At 43.7% G+C, this 17,804-nt stretch overlaps 2 protein-coding genes across 3 annotated transcripts in view; one reads left to right on the forward strand and one right to left on the reverse strand.

The window, feature by feature from the left end:
- The window catches only part of ZDHHC7 (zDHHC palmitoyltransferase 7), a 52,036-nt gene extending 47,835 nt beyond the window's left edge, over positions 1-4,201 (forward strand). The window contains exon 8 of the mRNA XM_075939972.1: positions 1,922-4,201. Coding sequence (XP_075796087.1) covers positions 1,922-2,098 — 177 coding nt within the window. The 3' untranslated portion in view covers positions 2,099-4,201. The remainder of the gene's footprint in view (positions 1-1,921) is intronic.
- An 8,375-nt stretch (positions 4,202-12,576) lies between these two features.
- Positions 12,577-17,804, reverse strand: part of LOC102453378 (hepatocyte nuclear factor 4-beta-like) — a 51,796-nt gene continuing 46,568 nt past the window's right edge. For both annotated transcript variants that reach the window (XM_006137354.4, XM_075939973.1), the window contains exons 9-10: positions 17,680-17,793; positions 12,577-14,279 (exon numbers count right to left, since the gene is read on the reverse strand). In XM_006137354.4, the coding sequence (XP_006137416.1) occupies positions 14,143-14,279; positions 17,680-17,793 (251 nt within the window). In that variant the 3' untranslated portion in view covers positions 12,577-14,142. The remainder of the gene's footprint in view (positions 14,280-17,679; positions 17,794-17,804) is intronic.

A 17,804-nucleotide genomic window follows, 5' to 3' on the forward strand; every position in this document is an offset into this window, starting at 1 on the left:
GGCCGCCTTTCAAACCAATGGCTACCACCTCATTATTACACTTGTCTATGAAAACTGTTTTCCTTGTAGCCATTACCTCGACACAATGGGTGGGAGAGATCGCAGCCCTAATGGCAGATCCCCCTTACACCATCTTTATTATAGACAAGGTCACTTTACATACCCATCCCAAATTTCTCCCCAAGGTTCACTCCTCCTTCCGCCTCAGTCAGACAGTGCACCTTCCCATCTTCCCCAAACCACATGCCAATTTTTTCAAGATGAAAATGAACACATGACCTGTGCAGGGCACTCTCCTTTTACCTGCAATGAACTAAACCTTGTTGAACGTCTCCGAGACTATTTGTCTCAATAGCAAACCATAGTAAAGGCCAGGCTGCCCCATCACAGAGCCTCTCCTGCTGGATTTTGGATTGTATCAAGCAGTCAGAAGTGCTGCCTTCAGATAGCATAAGGGCACAGTCAGCCAGAGCTGTGGCTACCTCAATAGCATTCCTGTGCAAAGTACCCATAAGAGACATTCGCGCAGCTGTTACATGGTCCTCCAACCACACATTTGCAAAGCACTATGTGCTTACACAGGGACCTCTCTCCAACCTAAAACTAGCTAAAGTGGTTCTCTCCACTGCTTTTTTGCCAGATTCAAAGTCCCTACCTCCCTAAACAGAAATAGCTTTGTAGTCACCTAATGTGGAGCACCCACGGGGACACCTGTCTTAAAGAGAAGGTTACTCACATCAGTAGTAACTGATGATTTTCGAGATGTGTCCCCATGGATGCTCCACAACCCTCCCTTCTACTTTGGGATCCTGGCCTTCTCACAGCATCGTTCCGGGGTAGAAAAAGAACTGAGGAGCGGGCGGGGGGGGGCGGAGAGAGGGATCGTGCATACATGATGCCTGCAACCTAAGATCACACGGCTGCCGGTGTGTGCATGCATAGCCCCAGGGGCACTGCTCTCAAATCTGCACTCTAAGGCTCGGTGGTGGCACACTGTCCTAATGTGGAGCACCCACGATGACACTCATCTCGAAGGATGTCAGTTACTATTGAGGTGAATAACCACCTCTTCTCCTCCCCTGCACCTTTCTCCACCCCTACCCCCGATGTCATTCTGTAGTATAGCTCTCCTACCTACCAGACCCTGTCTTTCCATTTTATGAGAAACAGTTGCATTCCAGGCACATCCCATTGTCCTGACACAACCAAACCCTTATCTTCCTTTAAGTTATTATAAGAGGAGGCTGCAGATCAAATTTGGTGGTTCTAGGTCTTACTGTTTAGGAGGAGTTCTTGGACTGATGGACAGACAGCCGCACATTCTTAAAATAGAGTTTTCTGTGTTAACCGGCATTGCCCCCAACCACAATACTGTCACATCTTCAGGTACACAGGCTTACCTGTGGTTTACCATGATTGACTTAATTTTTTTATTGAAGAAGTACTAATCATCTTTAATGCAAAATAGAAATGTGAGACCAACTGCCTCATGCTACAAAACTACCAATATTAAAAACTTGAGTTTTACTATTATTGTCCATTGGTTGATGGGACCCTCAGATAACGGGAATTTTTAAATAACCGGAACACCCTAATCCCCAACCATGCCAGATAATACAGGTTTTACTGTATATAATAAGATTCCATGTACCACTCAATTTGGCAAAGATTTGTAATCTTCTGTAACGACTATACGAGTGGATGTATCAAGTTTGTTTGTGTGTATATCATAATGCATATATAATTGAAGATCTTCGTAGTCTGAGTTATACTAATTAGAATTAACATTTCTTCAGCAAAATAATGTATGAGAGCGAAGTAGTATTAAAATTGGTGAAATCAAGGTTTCCTACTTATCCATTTAAATCAATCCACCCTGTTGGTTGTTAGGTGAATAACTATTTTTTAAATTTATGTGCAGGAGATTGAGAGGCTGAAAAGTGAAAAGCCAACATGGGAGAGGAGACTACGTTGGGAAGGGATGAAATCCGTCTTTGGGGGCCAACCTTCAGTCCTGTGGATCAATCCATTTGCAGGATTTCGAATCAGGCAACTTTTGCTGAGAGCAAAGAAAGGGGGACCTGAGTTTTCCGTGTGAGCCTAATTATACTTGAACTTGCAAGAATACTATATAAATATTTATTTGGGGCCAGAAATGGCAGTCTCTATATAATCTGTGACCAACTGAAACAAACAAGACATTTGCTTGTAGCAAGCAGAGTTTAATTGTCACAGACATCTCATTAACTTTTGGAAACATCAAACTGGATGCTGTAATGATTTTTCAGCAGGATAACAAAAGACAGGTGTGTAGCCACACTAAAGAAGCCAAAATGTTGTCATACTACTGTAACTTATTGTTTAATGGGATTAATTTTGCATTTTTGTTGAACCATTTATTTGATAAATGTTTTGGGAATTACTTGTGTGTTTTATAAAATTAGGAGCAGAGGTGCAGTTGTCAATCATGAGATCAAATAGCTATGTTGGAAGCCAATTTTAAATGGCACCAAGCCATTAGTAAATCCATTAGTTTTCAGGGAATAATGACTTATTCAGTCCTTTAATTTTATTAATATTTTCATTTGTCATGATAGTCAAAATTATACTGTTACGTCCCAAATCAGACATTCAACCCTTCCCTACTAATAATTAGACACTTGTGCATGTGGTCCCATAAACATGTCAGATGCACTCCTCCAGCCCTGCCAAATGTCTTCCGTGATTCATAATAGCATGTCTTGTATTTGGCAGTATTAATCTTAAATGGCATTTAGGTAAGTTCTAAATGTGCCGCAATCAAATATTTTTAGCTATGGGTCAAATTCTGCCCTGCAATACTTGTCTTCAATTCTCAGTGGACTTTAAAGGAACTCATGTAGGTATCTGAGGGACCAGTGACTAGATCCTCTTGTGGGGTTAAAAGGAATGTACTACAGATTGGTATAACTATGATCCAAAGAACAATCATTCTTGTAAGGTCCTGGGGCCCTTTTCCTCCCCCCCCCCCCCCCTTTTATAGATTTACACACATTCAGAAACTGGTAAACAGTTCACCCGTCACTTCAATAGGGCCATCACTGAAAGGCAGGAGACTTCCGTCTGAGTGAGAGAGACTTCCGTCTGAGTTAGGGAATGTAATCCCGAGCCTCCTTTGTGCAAGTACAAGAAATCTGAGTGTAAGATGGAAACTGTGTATTCAGCAATGGGAAAAGTTTGCCATTTCACCATTTTCCAACCAAAACTGCTTTAAAACTAAAGGAATGAGCAGGTAGAAATGTAATTGCTTTTTGTGGGCTGACAAATAACAGTAGTTCTAAGATGTGTTCATAGATCTGCAATTAATGAAACACAGTCTGCACATAATGAAACTGCTGAAAACCGCTATCTAAACACTACAGATAGAATTTTTGTATTTATTGTTACTTTATTCCCTTTGAATTATCCACAGCACAAAGGATAAAACAGGAGCCTTGACGCATAGCTTGAAACTGTGCCTGAAAAGTAAACAGCTCCCTGTTCTGGGACTTGCCTTAAACGTGTCCAGTTTTTGTTTTCACTTTGCCATTAGCATCAACCTTATTCCACCTCAAGTAGTGTGAGATGCTCCAGGGTCTCCCATTTAGTAAGTTTACACTCAGACTGAAAATATTCTTTCTAATTGTTTCTCCATTTCTGTGCATCTTTGTGGAATGTTAATTCTTAATCATTACAGATGCTTCATCACGTTTATGTCCTAGTATGTCAGTTTATTAAGGGATCCATTGATATACCATGGTCCAATGAACACAAATGTGCAATACTACAGAAGATGTAGGCAGTGCTTAGGGAGTAGGTATGTAATATGGAGAATTGTCAGACGGACACATCCAATAAAGCCTCAGACAGATGAACAAAAATACATGTATCATGTAAGTGAGGGGTAAGTTGGGAGTTTGACAAGAATCTTTGAATATTCAGTTCAAAATCCTCCATAAATATTGGAGAAAAATGTGTCTGGCTTTTTCATGAGGCTTTTAGTACGTATATTGTTTAATAAAATATACTGATGGAAATCAGAAAATATCATTTAAAGCAGTTCAAACCTGTGACACTGTGTGTGCGCGTGTGTGTGAAATCAAGTTTACTTGGCTTTTCAAACCCTTGTTACGTTGTAACTTTTTAATGTAAAAATAAAGTAATGAATAAGTCTTAAAGTTAATTAACTTCCATTCCCAATCTCTGTCATTATCTTCACCTGTGCTTATTTAGACTGTAAGCTGCTTAAGTCAAGGACCATGTCTCCTTGCCTTTAGATTCAGAAATACACTTACTCAATTTCTTGGTGCATGAGCAAAATTTCATAGATTACAATTTACAAAACCAGAAGGGACCTGCTGTGATAATCCAGACTGTTCTCAGATGCACATTAAATAGCAACCCTTTGTCAATGCTGAAGGACATAATACATTTTAAGGGCATTCAATAAAATGACCAAACTTATTGCTCAGCTTCATGGCCACTCTCTGTTGGCAATCAATGAGAGAAGCTACTGCAGCTGGATGCTTTGGATTAATTAGTGTGTGTTGGGTATCAGCCACCTATTAAACAGTGGTTGTGCATGAATAGAGAATGAACTTCCCCCACCCCACCATGTCAGATGATCCTAAATGAATTCTTCCCTTCAGGAGATTTCATTTCCATAAAACATCACATCTTTTTGTTTTAAATGTTTAGATGTAAAAGATCACATAGTTGTGGTAATCCATACTTCTTGATAAAAATGTAGCCTTCCCTCTTCCTAGTCATGCACGATACAGAAGTAATGATGTAAGGTAAGTAATGGATGTGGGGGAGAGGGTTGTGTGAACTGGTCTTGGGGTACTTACGGAATGATACTTTGTGCATTTTTGTAAATTGTAAATCTGAGTCAAGATTGGTGCATATTCTCTTCTCACTTCAAAGTAAATGGGGTTGAAAAAGATGCTCACTGCTTATTCACTAGTGCTTTGTAACCTGTTTTAAAACCTCCTCTGGGATTAAAAATCCCATTGTTAATGACTTTCACACATTGGCATGTTGAAATACTGCTCATCTTAGCATACTTCCTTTCCACCAATCAGGCCGGGAAAGTAGGGAACCAAACTGCAGTTGACTTAACAGGCTAAAAACTAACTTTTCCCTTTCAGATGTTGCCAATTTTTTAGATTCCCCCCGAACAGAGAGTGAGGATTAGCTGTATCCTGGAATAGCAGGTGCCTGGGTTTCATCATTTCAGGCAGTAGCTGTAATTCTGAAATTGCCAAGAAGCTGTCTATAAGATGTTCTAGATGACCATCTGAAAACACCAGCATCAGAAGTAGGAATCTGTCTTATCCAAAGGAAGGGTAGAGGAAGAGGAGGGCAAGCCACTTGAAGGAAAAGAGATCAGGGTGCCTTTTGGTGGGCCTGGGAGGAACCAAATTGTTCTCTGCTGAGAGCCCCAATATATCTAGTGTCAGCTCTTTGCTTCTAGTGTATACAGGTTTTTACCTCTTTGTCTTCACTGGTAGTTGAATAACAAAGCTTTTGTCTTCAGGATCTTAACCCCCCTCCCCCAATGGCAAAAGCTTTGCCAGGGAATAAAGTATTAGTGTAAATAGTGTGTTGTGGGCCAGAGTCCACTCGGGCCAACAAAGCAAACACCATTCTTGGAAGGGTGGAATGTTCTTTGTCAGCAAAAGTACCCACAGTGTCTTAACTGACTTATAGGGTGTGTCTAGACTACAGGGTTTTGTCGACAAAAGTGGACTTTTGTCAACAAAACTATTCCTGCGTCCACACTGCCTTTGAGTTATGTCGACATAACGTCGACAAAACTCAGCAGTTTTGTTGACGTATGTAAACCTCATTCTACGAGTGTCAGCCGACGGTCAGGGCAGTGTGTGCGTGTGTGTTACACCCAAGTCTTCAACTGCTGAGACACAAAGTCTCGTTGCAGTGGGCAGCCTAGGAGGCTGGAGGGCACCCCGAAAAATAGTTTAATGTCTGTGACTTTACTGCTAGGACCGGGGTCCTGTCGCAGAGGGCAGCCAACAGGCTCTCAGAGGCCCCGAGTTATAAGAAGAGCTTATTACACCTTAGATTTCAGCTGCTAGAATTGGTAATTCCTTCGCAGCGGGCAGCCTTGGGGAAAGACTGAAAGGTGCCCCAGTGGATTTTTCCACCTGGGTGTGACACAAATCCAAACGCCCAACCTCTCCCTATATCTGTCCCTAATGACCGGCTGAAGTTCTTTTAAATTGTGCTTGGTTCTGTTACAGCAACTGAAGGAGTCAGGTTAAAGCTTAAACAGTTACTATTTTATTGTTACAGGGTAAACTTAGTTGTTAAATGCTACTGCTGTGTAACAGATAACACAGACACTACAAAGGACAGGACAGAAATTACACTAATAAGTCACAGGTACCATGAAACCCTTTTGGTTCTCTGAGCTCTTATTAAATGCACGCAAAATAGACACATAGCAGGTATATATTCTCACCCCTGCGTTCCAGACTTGGCGTGGCCAGCGTCTTTCTCTCAATCCCTCGGGAAGAAGTAGGGCAAGGTTGGGCGTCCCACAGACCTCGGGAGACAATACCTGCCAGCAGGTATAGATGATTGGAGCTCAAATGGGGTGGGCTGCTGAACCTCTTTTTATACCCCTTGAGTCATGTAGGCTTCTTCCTGGTCTCAAGTGGCCAATTAGGAAAAATGGCTTTGAACACCAAGTTTCCCACGAAGGGTGCAAAGCATAATTCACACCTGGGAAAATGCAGACCATGGGCACCTCTGGTATGTGATGGGCGAAGATTCCTCTCCTGGGACAGTGCAGGCGTGTCAATTACTGGTACTAGCCATCAGGGCCACGGGAGGCCCCGGGTCGTCAGCTAGCCCATTTACTGTCTGGTTTCTGTTTATGGTAGAGTCAGGGACAGGCAGCACACCTGCGTTCCCAGGGCATCAAAGGCTGACTGCCTTTCTCTTGCTCTCTGGGGGGGAGGAACAAGATGGGGTTCATGGAAAAACAAGATGGGGTTTGTGTCTGGCTACAACGAGGAATAACGCCTTTTGTTGACAGAGTTCTGTCGATAGAAGGCATTATTGCATCTACACTGTCCTTTGCGTCCACCCTGTTATGTTGACAAAGCGGCTTGCTTTGTTGACAGAACTGGATGTAGTCTAGACGCTCTTTGTCGACAGAAGTTTTGTCGACAGTATCTGACAAAACTTCTGTTGACAAAACCCTGTAGTATAGACGTACCCATAGTGACATAGCTATGTTGACGCAGACCAGAAGCTAAAAGCTGTGTAATGTAGACATACCCTTAACTAAAGAATACTTCAAACTTATCTTTTCAGTTTATACTGGAGGCCATTATTAAGGGAAGAATAAAAGTTGGAGGGTGAGGAGGCAAAAGTTAAGAGTGCAGGGAAGGGACTCTTACCTCCAGGTGTAAACCAAGCTACCATTTGATATTTTATCTCTAGGAAGAAGGCTGTAAAACCAGTACTAGTTAATACTTTAACTGGCTCCTTGAAGCATCACAAAATAGCCTTGTGCAAAACAAATTTTGAAAACCGTGGAGTGGCTTTAATGTGGCTATTCTAAAGGTTCCTTTTGATAGGTGGGCTATTTCAGTAAACTCTTGAAAAAAAGGAGCTATAGAAACCGCTTGCAAGGATTCTGCTTGGCATGCTTTTGTGTGGTTTTCAAAAGGACTTCTGCACCTCGACTGAGATAAACACCTGCTCTGCTAATCAGTAATAAAACCTTATTCAAAACAATGCAGCCTCTTTATACTAGCAGATTTAAGATTTGGTTTATTTGCAAAGCTGCAAAGACTCCCATCGCTCGATGCTTTCTTCTTTCATGGCAGCTTGTTTTAAAAAAAACCCAAAACCTACCTTAAATGCATTCATATAAACTTGGGCTAATGCTTTTTAGTGGGATTTTGCAGCACATTTTAATAATTTCTGATTTTTAGACCTTCATACACTTCAGCAGTTGAGGTGTGCTCACTTTTGTGTTCAGAGGAATGTCTACACTACAGCTGGGTGTGAGTCTCCTACTTCATTTAAACAGATTTGAGCTGGTGCACCAAAAATAGCAATGTAGGTGTTCTGGCTCGGACTTTCAAGCCTTGGAGGCTGGACTTGGGAGCTTGGGTTTAAATACTGACAATGCTATTTGTGATTCTCTGGCTCAAGCCCTCTAACATGCTTACAGAAGCTAGAAGGCTTGTTCCCAGCTGTAGTGTAGGTGTACCTAAGTCACCTCTCATCCTTCAGTTGAAATAGAAACTCGGTGTAGATCAAGGGTCACCAACCAGTAGATAAGGATCTACCAGTAGATCTTGGAGCCTCTAACAGGTGATCCTGACTGGTTTGGCCAGGAAGCCATCAAGCGCTGACACTTCAATTTCCCCTCCACCCACTGTCATGCTGCTCCTGCCCTCTGCCTTGGAGTTTCCCCTGGGAGCCTCCTGCTTGCTGGGCAGGATGTGGGAGGGAGAAGATTGTGGGGAGGGGTGCTGATGTCAGGGTGTCCCTTCCCCCACTCCTATACCCTATCTGCACACAGAGAGAAGGATGGAGAGAGATTGGCAATGCAAACCTCTGTCTCACACACACTGTGTGTATGTCTGTCATTCTCACACACACACTGTCCTTCCCTCTCAGCTCCCGACCCAACAGTACATGGGGGATTGTTACTACTTTTACTGCTTACAAAGTGGGTTATTTTTGGTGTTTGACTGGTCTGTGCATTTCATCATTTTCATTTACACTTAAATTTAATCCTTTGAGCAGTGAGTTCTAAAATGTTAAACCTGTCCTGGCTGAAGTACCGTATATACTCGAGTATAAGCCGACCCGAATATAAGCCGAGGCACCTAATTTTACCCCAAAGAATTGGGAAAAAATATTGACTCGAGTATAAGCCTAGGGTAGGAAATGAGGCAGCTACTGGTAAATGTAAAAAATGAAGATAGATACCAATAAAATTACATGAATATTTATTTCAAAGAAAAACAATAACCTAGCTCTGTAAGGGGAAAAGGGGGTCAACAAAAACAATATGGTTCTGCAGGCACGGCCACAGCTCAGCCCCCGCCCCGCAGCCCCCACGTTCCGGCCCCCTCGCCTGCCAACGAGCCCCCTCTAAACGAGCCAGCGGGGGGGGGGGGGGGGGGAGGCTGTGAGAGACCAGAGCCGGGTGTCGATGGGCCAATGAGCCAGCGGGGCGGGGAGGCTGTGCGAGACCCGGGCCGGGCGTCGATGGGCCAATGAGCCAGCGGGGGGGGGGAGGCTGTGCGAGACCCGGGCCGGGCGTCGATGGGCCAGTGAGCCAGCGGGGGAGCGGGTGCTGGTGCTGGCTGGATTTTACGAGGGGAGGGGAGGGAAGGGGAGCAGGGAGCGGTGGCTGGTCCTTGTGCACCTGCCCCAGAATCGGGCCCAAGCTCGTGATCAGGGCTCCCGGGCGCTTCCAGAACAGACGCCCACGGTGCCGAGTCGGCTCCTGGCCCAGCTGTTCCCGAGCTCAGCGCTGCACCTGAGCGTCATGGTGAACGGCCCCAAACGCCCTTCCTCCCATGCGGCAAGGGCCCATGGTGCCGGGCAGGCAGGGGCTGGGGGGCCAGGAGAGCCAGGAGGGCAGGGGCTGGGTGGGCTGGGAGGGCAGGGGCTCGGGGGGACAAGGGGACAGGGGGGCTGAGAGGGTCAGGAGGGCAGGGGCCGGAAGGGCCAGGGGGCAGGGGCTGGGGGGCCGGAGCTCCGGGCTCACGCGTTTAGACCCGGCCGGCGGCAGAGACGCGCTGAGCCCGCCCGGGAGCAGGAGGCTGACTCGAGTATAAGCCGAGGGGGGCATTTTTCAGCACAAAAACTGTGCTGAAAAACTCGGCTTATACTCGAGTATATACGGTGATTATCTCTGTGGTAATTGCTGCTCCTGGAAGTGGCTGGCATGTCCCTGCAGCTACTGAAAGAGGCAGAGCAGGGGGTCCCCACATGCTGTTTTTGCCTCCAGACACCACTCCTGCAGCTCCCATTGATCAGTAATGGCCAGAAGAAGCTGTGGGCTCAGTGCCTGTAGATGAGGGGCAGTACATGGTGCTATTGCTGTCCGTGCCAGCTGCTTTCAGGAGTGGGGCAATGCCCAGGCAGGAGTATGTCTGCCTTACCCCCACTGCTCCACTATCCCGAAGCCGTCTGTTCAACAGTGCCCAGCCAGAGCCTGCTTCCTGAATCCCTGTCCCAACCTTGAACCTCCTCTTGCACCCAACCTCCTGCCCCAGACGTTAGTCCCCCTGCACCCAAACTCCTTCCAGAGCTTGCACCCTGAAACTCCGCCTGGACCCCTACCCTGGACCAAGCTTGGAGCCCCTCCCACATTCCCAATCTCTTGGCCCAAGACCGGAGCCTGCATCCCAAACTCCTACCCCAGCCTGGTGAATGAGAGTGAGGATGGGGGAGAAAGGAGGATGGAGTGAGCAGGGTGAGGCCTTGGAGACGGGGTGGAGCGGGGGCAGGGCCAGGAAGGGGCAAGGGTATTTGGATTTGAGGCAGATCTTAGGTTGCACTTACATTGCAAAAGTGATCTTGTGGTTAAAAAGATTGGAGACCACTGCTGTAGATGGAGCTAGTCAATTTATGTCTCCTTTGCTGGTTTTGATATTTCGTATTCCTTTTCTGCAGCCTTGAACTACAGTTGAGGTGGATGATCGTTTGTACAAAGGCATCGTACTGTATCCTACGTGAAGTTGTCATGTATTCACTTAAGCACCTTCTCCATTTTGTGCCTAGGTGCCATCCTAGTTAGTGTCTCTATTCAAGGGCTGACAATTACCTCAGCAAAGAAGAATGTTCTAGAACTCTGCTCACTCAGAATATTCTTAATACATTTCCCGAATGCGGCCAATTTTGAAAGATAGGGCAGAAATTAAACACTGTAGATGGCGTCTCTCTAAGTGAACCCATGTACATATTCGTGGCTGTTTAGTCTGCATTCACATTTTTTCATTCTGTTGCCATGTGACTCAAGTGGCAATTCAACTTGCAAATTGAATATGGTGAATGAAAAGCTTTTTATTCTGAAGATGTCTTGGGCTGAAATTACTCTGTTCAGGGATGGCTTTCTGGTTAAGTTCTGCATTTCTTATAGAAATTAGTGCTTTTAGGAGCAGTCCTTTTAGCATCTTAGTACCAAAATAACAAAACATGGGTGGTCCTCACCACAGAGAGATGCACTGTCTAGCCATTAATATAAGGGAAAACTTACCATGTATAGATTTCAGTATTTTCCTTGGTTCTATAATACAGTATGAAATTAAAGTGTACTCAAACCTATACTTGGCATTTTCCACGTGCTTTGATCTATTCTGTAAAATACATAAATAAAACATTAAAGAGGTAACACTTTGCTTTCTAGTATATCTGTTTGATAAAGCAAGAGGCATACAGGCAGTCCCCGGGTTACATGGATCCGACTTACATCAGATCCCTACTTACAAACGGGGTGAGCAACTAGCTGCTTCCCCTCAGCAGACCAGGGAGACGCGAAGCTAGCGCCCCCCCTCCCCCCCAGCAGACCAGGGAGACATAGAGCGGCTTTTCTCAGCAGACACCTCAGCTTGAGAATGAAGGACTGAGGGAAGTGAGGTGTGGGAGAATAAAACTGAGCTCTGGAGAAATGTTTGGCTAGAGTTTCCTCTACAATATGTACCAGTTCCGACTTACATACAAATTCAACTTAAGAACAAACCTACAGTCCCTATCTTGTACATAACCCGGGGACTGCCTGTACTGTCAACCTACTGAAAGGTCTCAAAATACACATTCTTGCATCTTTATTTAAAAAAGAAAATCCAGAAATCTAATACAGCAAATACTAGAACAACTTCCAGCAATATATTTTAATACACCTTAACAAATACATTCGTGATTTTCTTTGTCAGGGCTGCATCTGTGGGGGGCAGGAAAGGTCAAAGAGTATTTCCTTTTGAAAAATAATTACAACCTTGAGTAGTGGGTGTTTCTGGCTGGTTTTTTGTTTTTTTACAAATAACACACTCTTAGTTATGAGTTGCTAACAGATTTAATGTGATACCTTGTTTAAATGTATTTACAAGATCAAAAATCAATATGTTGCTGTAGCAAAATATTCTTTTCACATAAAGTGCTAACTACACAATACTTAAAAGCGATAGCCTGGCTGTGTGGCTTTGTCCAGTTAAACAGGTTGGGATATATTACACAAATATCAGTTTGTTTTTCTAACCTTTATATGTTTAGGATGAAAATCTTCAGAAAAAGCATATGCTCAGGAAAATCAATGTAGAAACTTGAGCATCATGACATTAAAACGATTCACGAAAACAAAGCAAATCAGAATGTGGATCCTTTCCAGCTGAATTTTGTTTGTTACTATGGTAATGTATAATCTTCAAAGAATGGAATTTACTCACTTGATAGATTTAGATTTAGCTGCGTTGTTTGTGCAAATCCAGGTAGAGTACATGGGCACTAGGGAGAATGGAAGTATATAATGCTATGTTTGCACCCATATTGAAAGGTTGGTTGGTTAGGCTTGTTTGCTAGATTGGGGCTGTTAAAATCAAAATATTCTTCTAGTTTATTGGCATGTGCGCCAATTTCACAGTTTATGTTTGTGGAACAAAATGGTCACAACTGATATATTACAAATTAGGTTTGGAGCTGAAATTCAACCCTTAAGTGTGTCCCCTCTTTGGGCAACATCTAGGAAAGACACAAATCACAGAAGTGGGAGAAACAGCTGCTGTTGGAAGACAGCAATACTAATAATTTCATTCTTTCCAACTGAGGGCCCATTCCTTCAAAGGCATGTTAAAAGTTCAGGGAACTCTTGTCTGTGTAAAAACCAAAAGTGTTTGGGTTAGTTGTATTTAGTGTTCTGTTGATCAATTTAGGCAGCCAACTAAGGTGGTGTTTGGCTGCTATTCAAGAATGCTTATTGTATAATTTTATTCAGAGTACTTGAAGCTTGGCTAATTTAGGAATGACAAATTAAGTGCAGCAATGCCCAATGATGTAAAAGCATAGTTTGTTTTTTTTCAAAACACATAGTTCATTGACAGATCCAAGTGACAATCTTAAAACGTCACGAGACTTTCCATATCATGCAGATGAAGTTCTGCTGCAGCTTCGTGTAGCAAAGATGCTTGCAGGTGCATAGTACAAGAAAATATTTTGACAAGCTGATTTTGTTAATTCACTCTTCTAAGATGGTTCTTTATTAGCAGTTGCATCATTCTCAAGAATTACCTACAATATCAATATGATCAAATCTCCTGCCTATAGTTTCACAGCAACACATCAGATTTATAAAAGAAGTAATAGAAGTACAGCAATGCAATAGCTGGGTTCCAGATATATAAACACGTACTGGCTCCTGCATAGTACACAATGCTTATATTCGAATAAAGAACACTTTTACCCTTGATGTTTATCAACTATTGAGCTGTAACACCATTCTTGAAATGGTGACATTCCTAAGCATGGCTGAGTCTAAATTTAAGGTCTGGGACTGCAGCTTTCTGTGTTTGTACATAACAGCATCATAATCTTGTACAATTCCAAGTCTGTGTGGCATAAGGAGGGTGTAGTCTCATAGATTATGAAGAGCACCTCCAATCTATGCTTTGGACAGGCTTTCTAGATTAAGCTTGAAGGACAGCAGGAGGGATGGGAGTGGACTACAACTTTTAAGAGAAACAGCCCACGTGTTGCCAGTTTGAGGTCATTAGCATGCCCATTAGCCATCAACAGTCGCTAATGAGATACTTATTTATATTTCTGTTGTCAAGGCCCCTCTGTGCTGGGTGGTATACAAACATGAAGTAAGGAGCTTGTAGTCTTGGTTCTTCTAAAATGAATAACAGCTTCAAGTCCAAGCTGTTCCAGTAAAGAGGATGATGACAGAGAACAGTGGTGCATCAGAGTCTAATGACGGTGCTATTTTAATCACTGACAAGTAAGAGGGTGTCATCATGCAATATCATTATAAGCAGTGCCAATTGCTGGGCATTGCCATGGTAGAAAGCAGGGCTGGTTAACTTTACACAGGGATGCTGGATATGGCTGTTGCCTTCTTTTGCTTGCCCCTTATAAAATCTCTTGCTTGGGTACGATGGTCTGGGGCAGTATTTTCACAATGGCCTCTGGCCCTGGTGTTGGGCCTAGTTTATAGTCTTCGCTTCCTGTGCTGGTGGAAGGAGAAGGAAGGGATGTGTCCGGAGATGCTGCAAGGGAGGAAAAATATAAACAAGGAATCAAAACTTATTGGGAGACCACTTTTTCTAATAGGCTATGTCTACCCTTGTGGCTTCTTGCACCAGAAATATGCAAATGAGGCTGTGTGGAATATCACTGAGCCTCATTTGCATGCCTAATGAGCTGCCATTTTGCAGAAGAGGCTCTTGCTCCAGAAGGAGCTGTCTACATTGCCCCTTCTTACGCAAGAAAAACCCTCTTGCACAATGTCGTTACGCTGATTATTTTCAGGAATAATGGCATTGCGCAAGAGGAGTTTTCTTGCACAAAAAGAGGCAATGTAGACAGCTCCTGCAGGCACAAGAGCCTCTTCTGCAAAAATGGCCGCTCATTAAGTATGCAAATGAGGCTCAGCAATATTCCACGCTTAGCCTCATTTGCATATTTCTGGCGCAAGAAGCCACAAGTGTAGAAATAGCCGTAGTGTGGTGTCTGGTTAAAGGCGCCAAAGTAGAGTCTCGAGAATCAAGCGGGTGGTATAGCTGCAAGTTCACAAACAGCCCTAAGTGCACATTAGTAGTGCAATTTCTTGCTGTCTTGCGCTTTTTCTGAAATAACTAGTAATGTGCTAGCTTGAAAAAACAACCCTCAACCGTTAAGGTGAATCCCTTTTTTCACAAAACGTTCCGTTTGTTTATAAAATGTTCTGGTTTTGATCACTTTATTTAGGAAATGACTCTGTGGGTTTATCTACACTCTGAAGAAGATTGACCCTCCAAAGATCAATCTTCTAGCAGTTGATTTAGCAGGTCTAGTGTAGACCCTCCAAATGGAACACTGAGGGCAGCCCCTGCCAGCGTCCTGTACTCCTCATTCTGCAAGGAGTCAGGGAAGCCGATGGAAGCGTGTGCTCCCGTCAGCCTCCCACAGTGTAGACGCTCCAACGGCTTGGTTTAAGGTAAGTCGACTCCAGCTGCAAATTTCGCATACCTTAAGCCAACCTGCCTGGTTTAGAGTAGTGTAAGGTAGTGGGGACTACGTAAATCCCTAAGTATCTGAGCCCCTCAGTCTTTAACATACCTCTGTAAGGTAGAGAAGTGCTAATAGTCTCCTTCGTAATCACCTGTTCTTTGGCAACCAACCTAAACAGGCTGCACAAGGGCGGTAAGGCCCATCATCCCCATTGCACAGATGGGGGAACTGAGGCCCTGAGAGACTTAAATGACTTGTCCAGGGCTCCAGACACGATCTGAAGTTCTGAACCCAGCAAAACACTTAGAGGGCAGCAGCTGGTACAAAAAAATAGGCGTGAAGCCTGTTCTGCATACAAGTAGCTTCTTCCTCCTTCCACTTGGGGACTTGGTGGTGGTAGTGGGGTGGGCAACGTTATTAGGAGTTTCACTAAGCAGTGCACTACATTGTCTTCTAAATAATACTTGGGGAAAAATAAATTCCTTCTTCCAAGTGCTGATCTCTTAGAGCAACGGTATCCACATTGTGTCTGTTGAATCATGGATAGGTTGCAGGGTGCTGACCGGTCATATGCTGCTGGCTCTCCTAGTTGTGCCCAGCTGTTAAATTGCATTGAAAATTGAGCTTAAACTACCTTAGGGACATTATTGCTAATTACTTTCTGTGCACCCATTTGCTGTAGTTGCTAAGAGACGGGATATGAGTGGAAGCGGTAGTTCATGTGAATGGGGAGAGCTGGTAGGCCACAATGTTTCTATTCTGTTGCAGTCCATGCTATGGGAAAGAAATGTAAGGGGGCAGAATGAGAGCCATCTACAGCTACAGTGAATACCAACCTCAAGCAATTGTGAAAGGATTCATAAAATCAGTTGCCTAAGAATAGAGGGCTTAAAAAAAAAAAAAACCACCAACCACACTCAACAAAGGTTTACTGGAAGCTTTAAAGAGTCTACACCTGATGGAATTGTCTTTCCATGTAGATCTAATGGGATAATCTCTATTTTGTTGACAATTTTAATGTATGTGTAATAAAACAGCACTGGTTGCTGTCTGCCCCACTTTCTGAATTTTTGCACTTCTAGCTTTGCGCATATAAAATAGTATTGCCAATGTGCTTGCTTTTTAGTAAGTGTCGTGTGTGTGTGTGTGTGTGTGTGTGTGTGTGTGTGTGTGTGTGTGTGTGTGTGTGTGTGTGTGTATTTTTAAGTCCCTGTTCCTGGATTCAGCTTTTATTTATAAAAAGTAAGGTTTTTGCTCTATGATTGTGGAAGAAACCTGAGAATTGGGTGATGTAAAGGTGCAAATATAAAGAGTTTAGAATGTATTTATAAAGCACCATGATTTGGAGGGCAGGGCAAGAGGGGACTCCTGATTTTTGAATGGTTGGGGTTATTGGTTGTCGAGATGTGAAGAAATTCAGGAAAGCTTTGGAGAAGGTCTAGAGAAAGGCAATAAAAATGATGAAAGGTCTAGAAAACATGAGCTATGTGGGAAGATTGAAAGAATTGGGTTTGCTTAGGTTGGAAAAGAGAAGACTCAGAGGGAAGATGATAGCAGCTTTCAAGTACCTAAAAGAGTATTACAAAGAGGAGGGAGAAAAATTGTTCTTGATGACAGGGCAAGAAGCAATGGGTTTAAATTGCAGCATGGGAGGTCAAGGTAGCACTCAGTGCACAGTCAACCTGTGGAACTCCTTGCCAAAGGAAGTTGTGAAGACTAGGACTTTAATAGGGTTCAAAAAAGAGCTAGTTAAATTCATGGAGGTTAGATCCATCAATGCCTATTAGCCAGGATGGGTAGGAATGGTGTCCCTATCCTTTGTTTGGAAATGGATGACAGGAGAGGGATCACATGATGATTACCTGTTGTGTTCACTCCCTCTGGGGTATCTGGCATTGGCCACTGTCAGCAGACAGGATACTGAGCTAGATGGATCTTTAGTCTGACTCACTATGGCCATTTTTATGTTCTTATTTATTTATTTATTTTTGTATTGACTGGAATAAATTGCCTACTGGGGTTGTGGAATCTCTATCCCTGGAGAAAATTAAGAGCAGGTCAGACAGACGTCTGTTAGGGATGATCTAGATGGTGCTTGGTCCTGGCAGGGGACTGGACTTGTCCTCTCAAGGTCTCTTCCAATTCTGATATTCTATGATTCTTTTAAATAGGTGGACTTTCATAATAGAGGGCAGTGAGATGTAATACCCAATGCACCTTGGGCTTATTTCTGAAGTTCTCTTAAGTGGTAATTTTGCCTGGCTAAAAACAAAGGAAGGATACTGAGATTTGGACCAGCCTTTTGTTTCCTCTTGCAGGATCTGAGATACGTCGGGTCCCATTTAGCCCCCGAAAGTTGAAGTGCGATGGTTAAACAAAAACTAAGCATAGAGCCACAGCAGTTTCTTCCCTAATCCCCCCACACTGCCTGCCAGAAGGATAAGGATGGACACTTACGGTCTGGGACTGCGTGAATCACAGAACTCATGTTGGGTAAAACCATGTGTCCCGACAGAGGTTCCAGGCCGAGGTTAGAAGGCCCTGATTGGTACTGTACATCCAGAGAGGTTCCTGTGTAGGCA

This window comes from Pelodiscus sinensis, chromosome 12 (assembly GCF_049634645.1).
Source record: "Pelodiscus sinensis isolate JC-2024 chromosome 12, ASM4963464v1, whole genome shotgun sequence".
Lineage (NCBI taxonomy): Eukaryota > Metazoa > Chordata > Testudines > Trionychidae > Pelodiscus > Pelodiscus sinensis.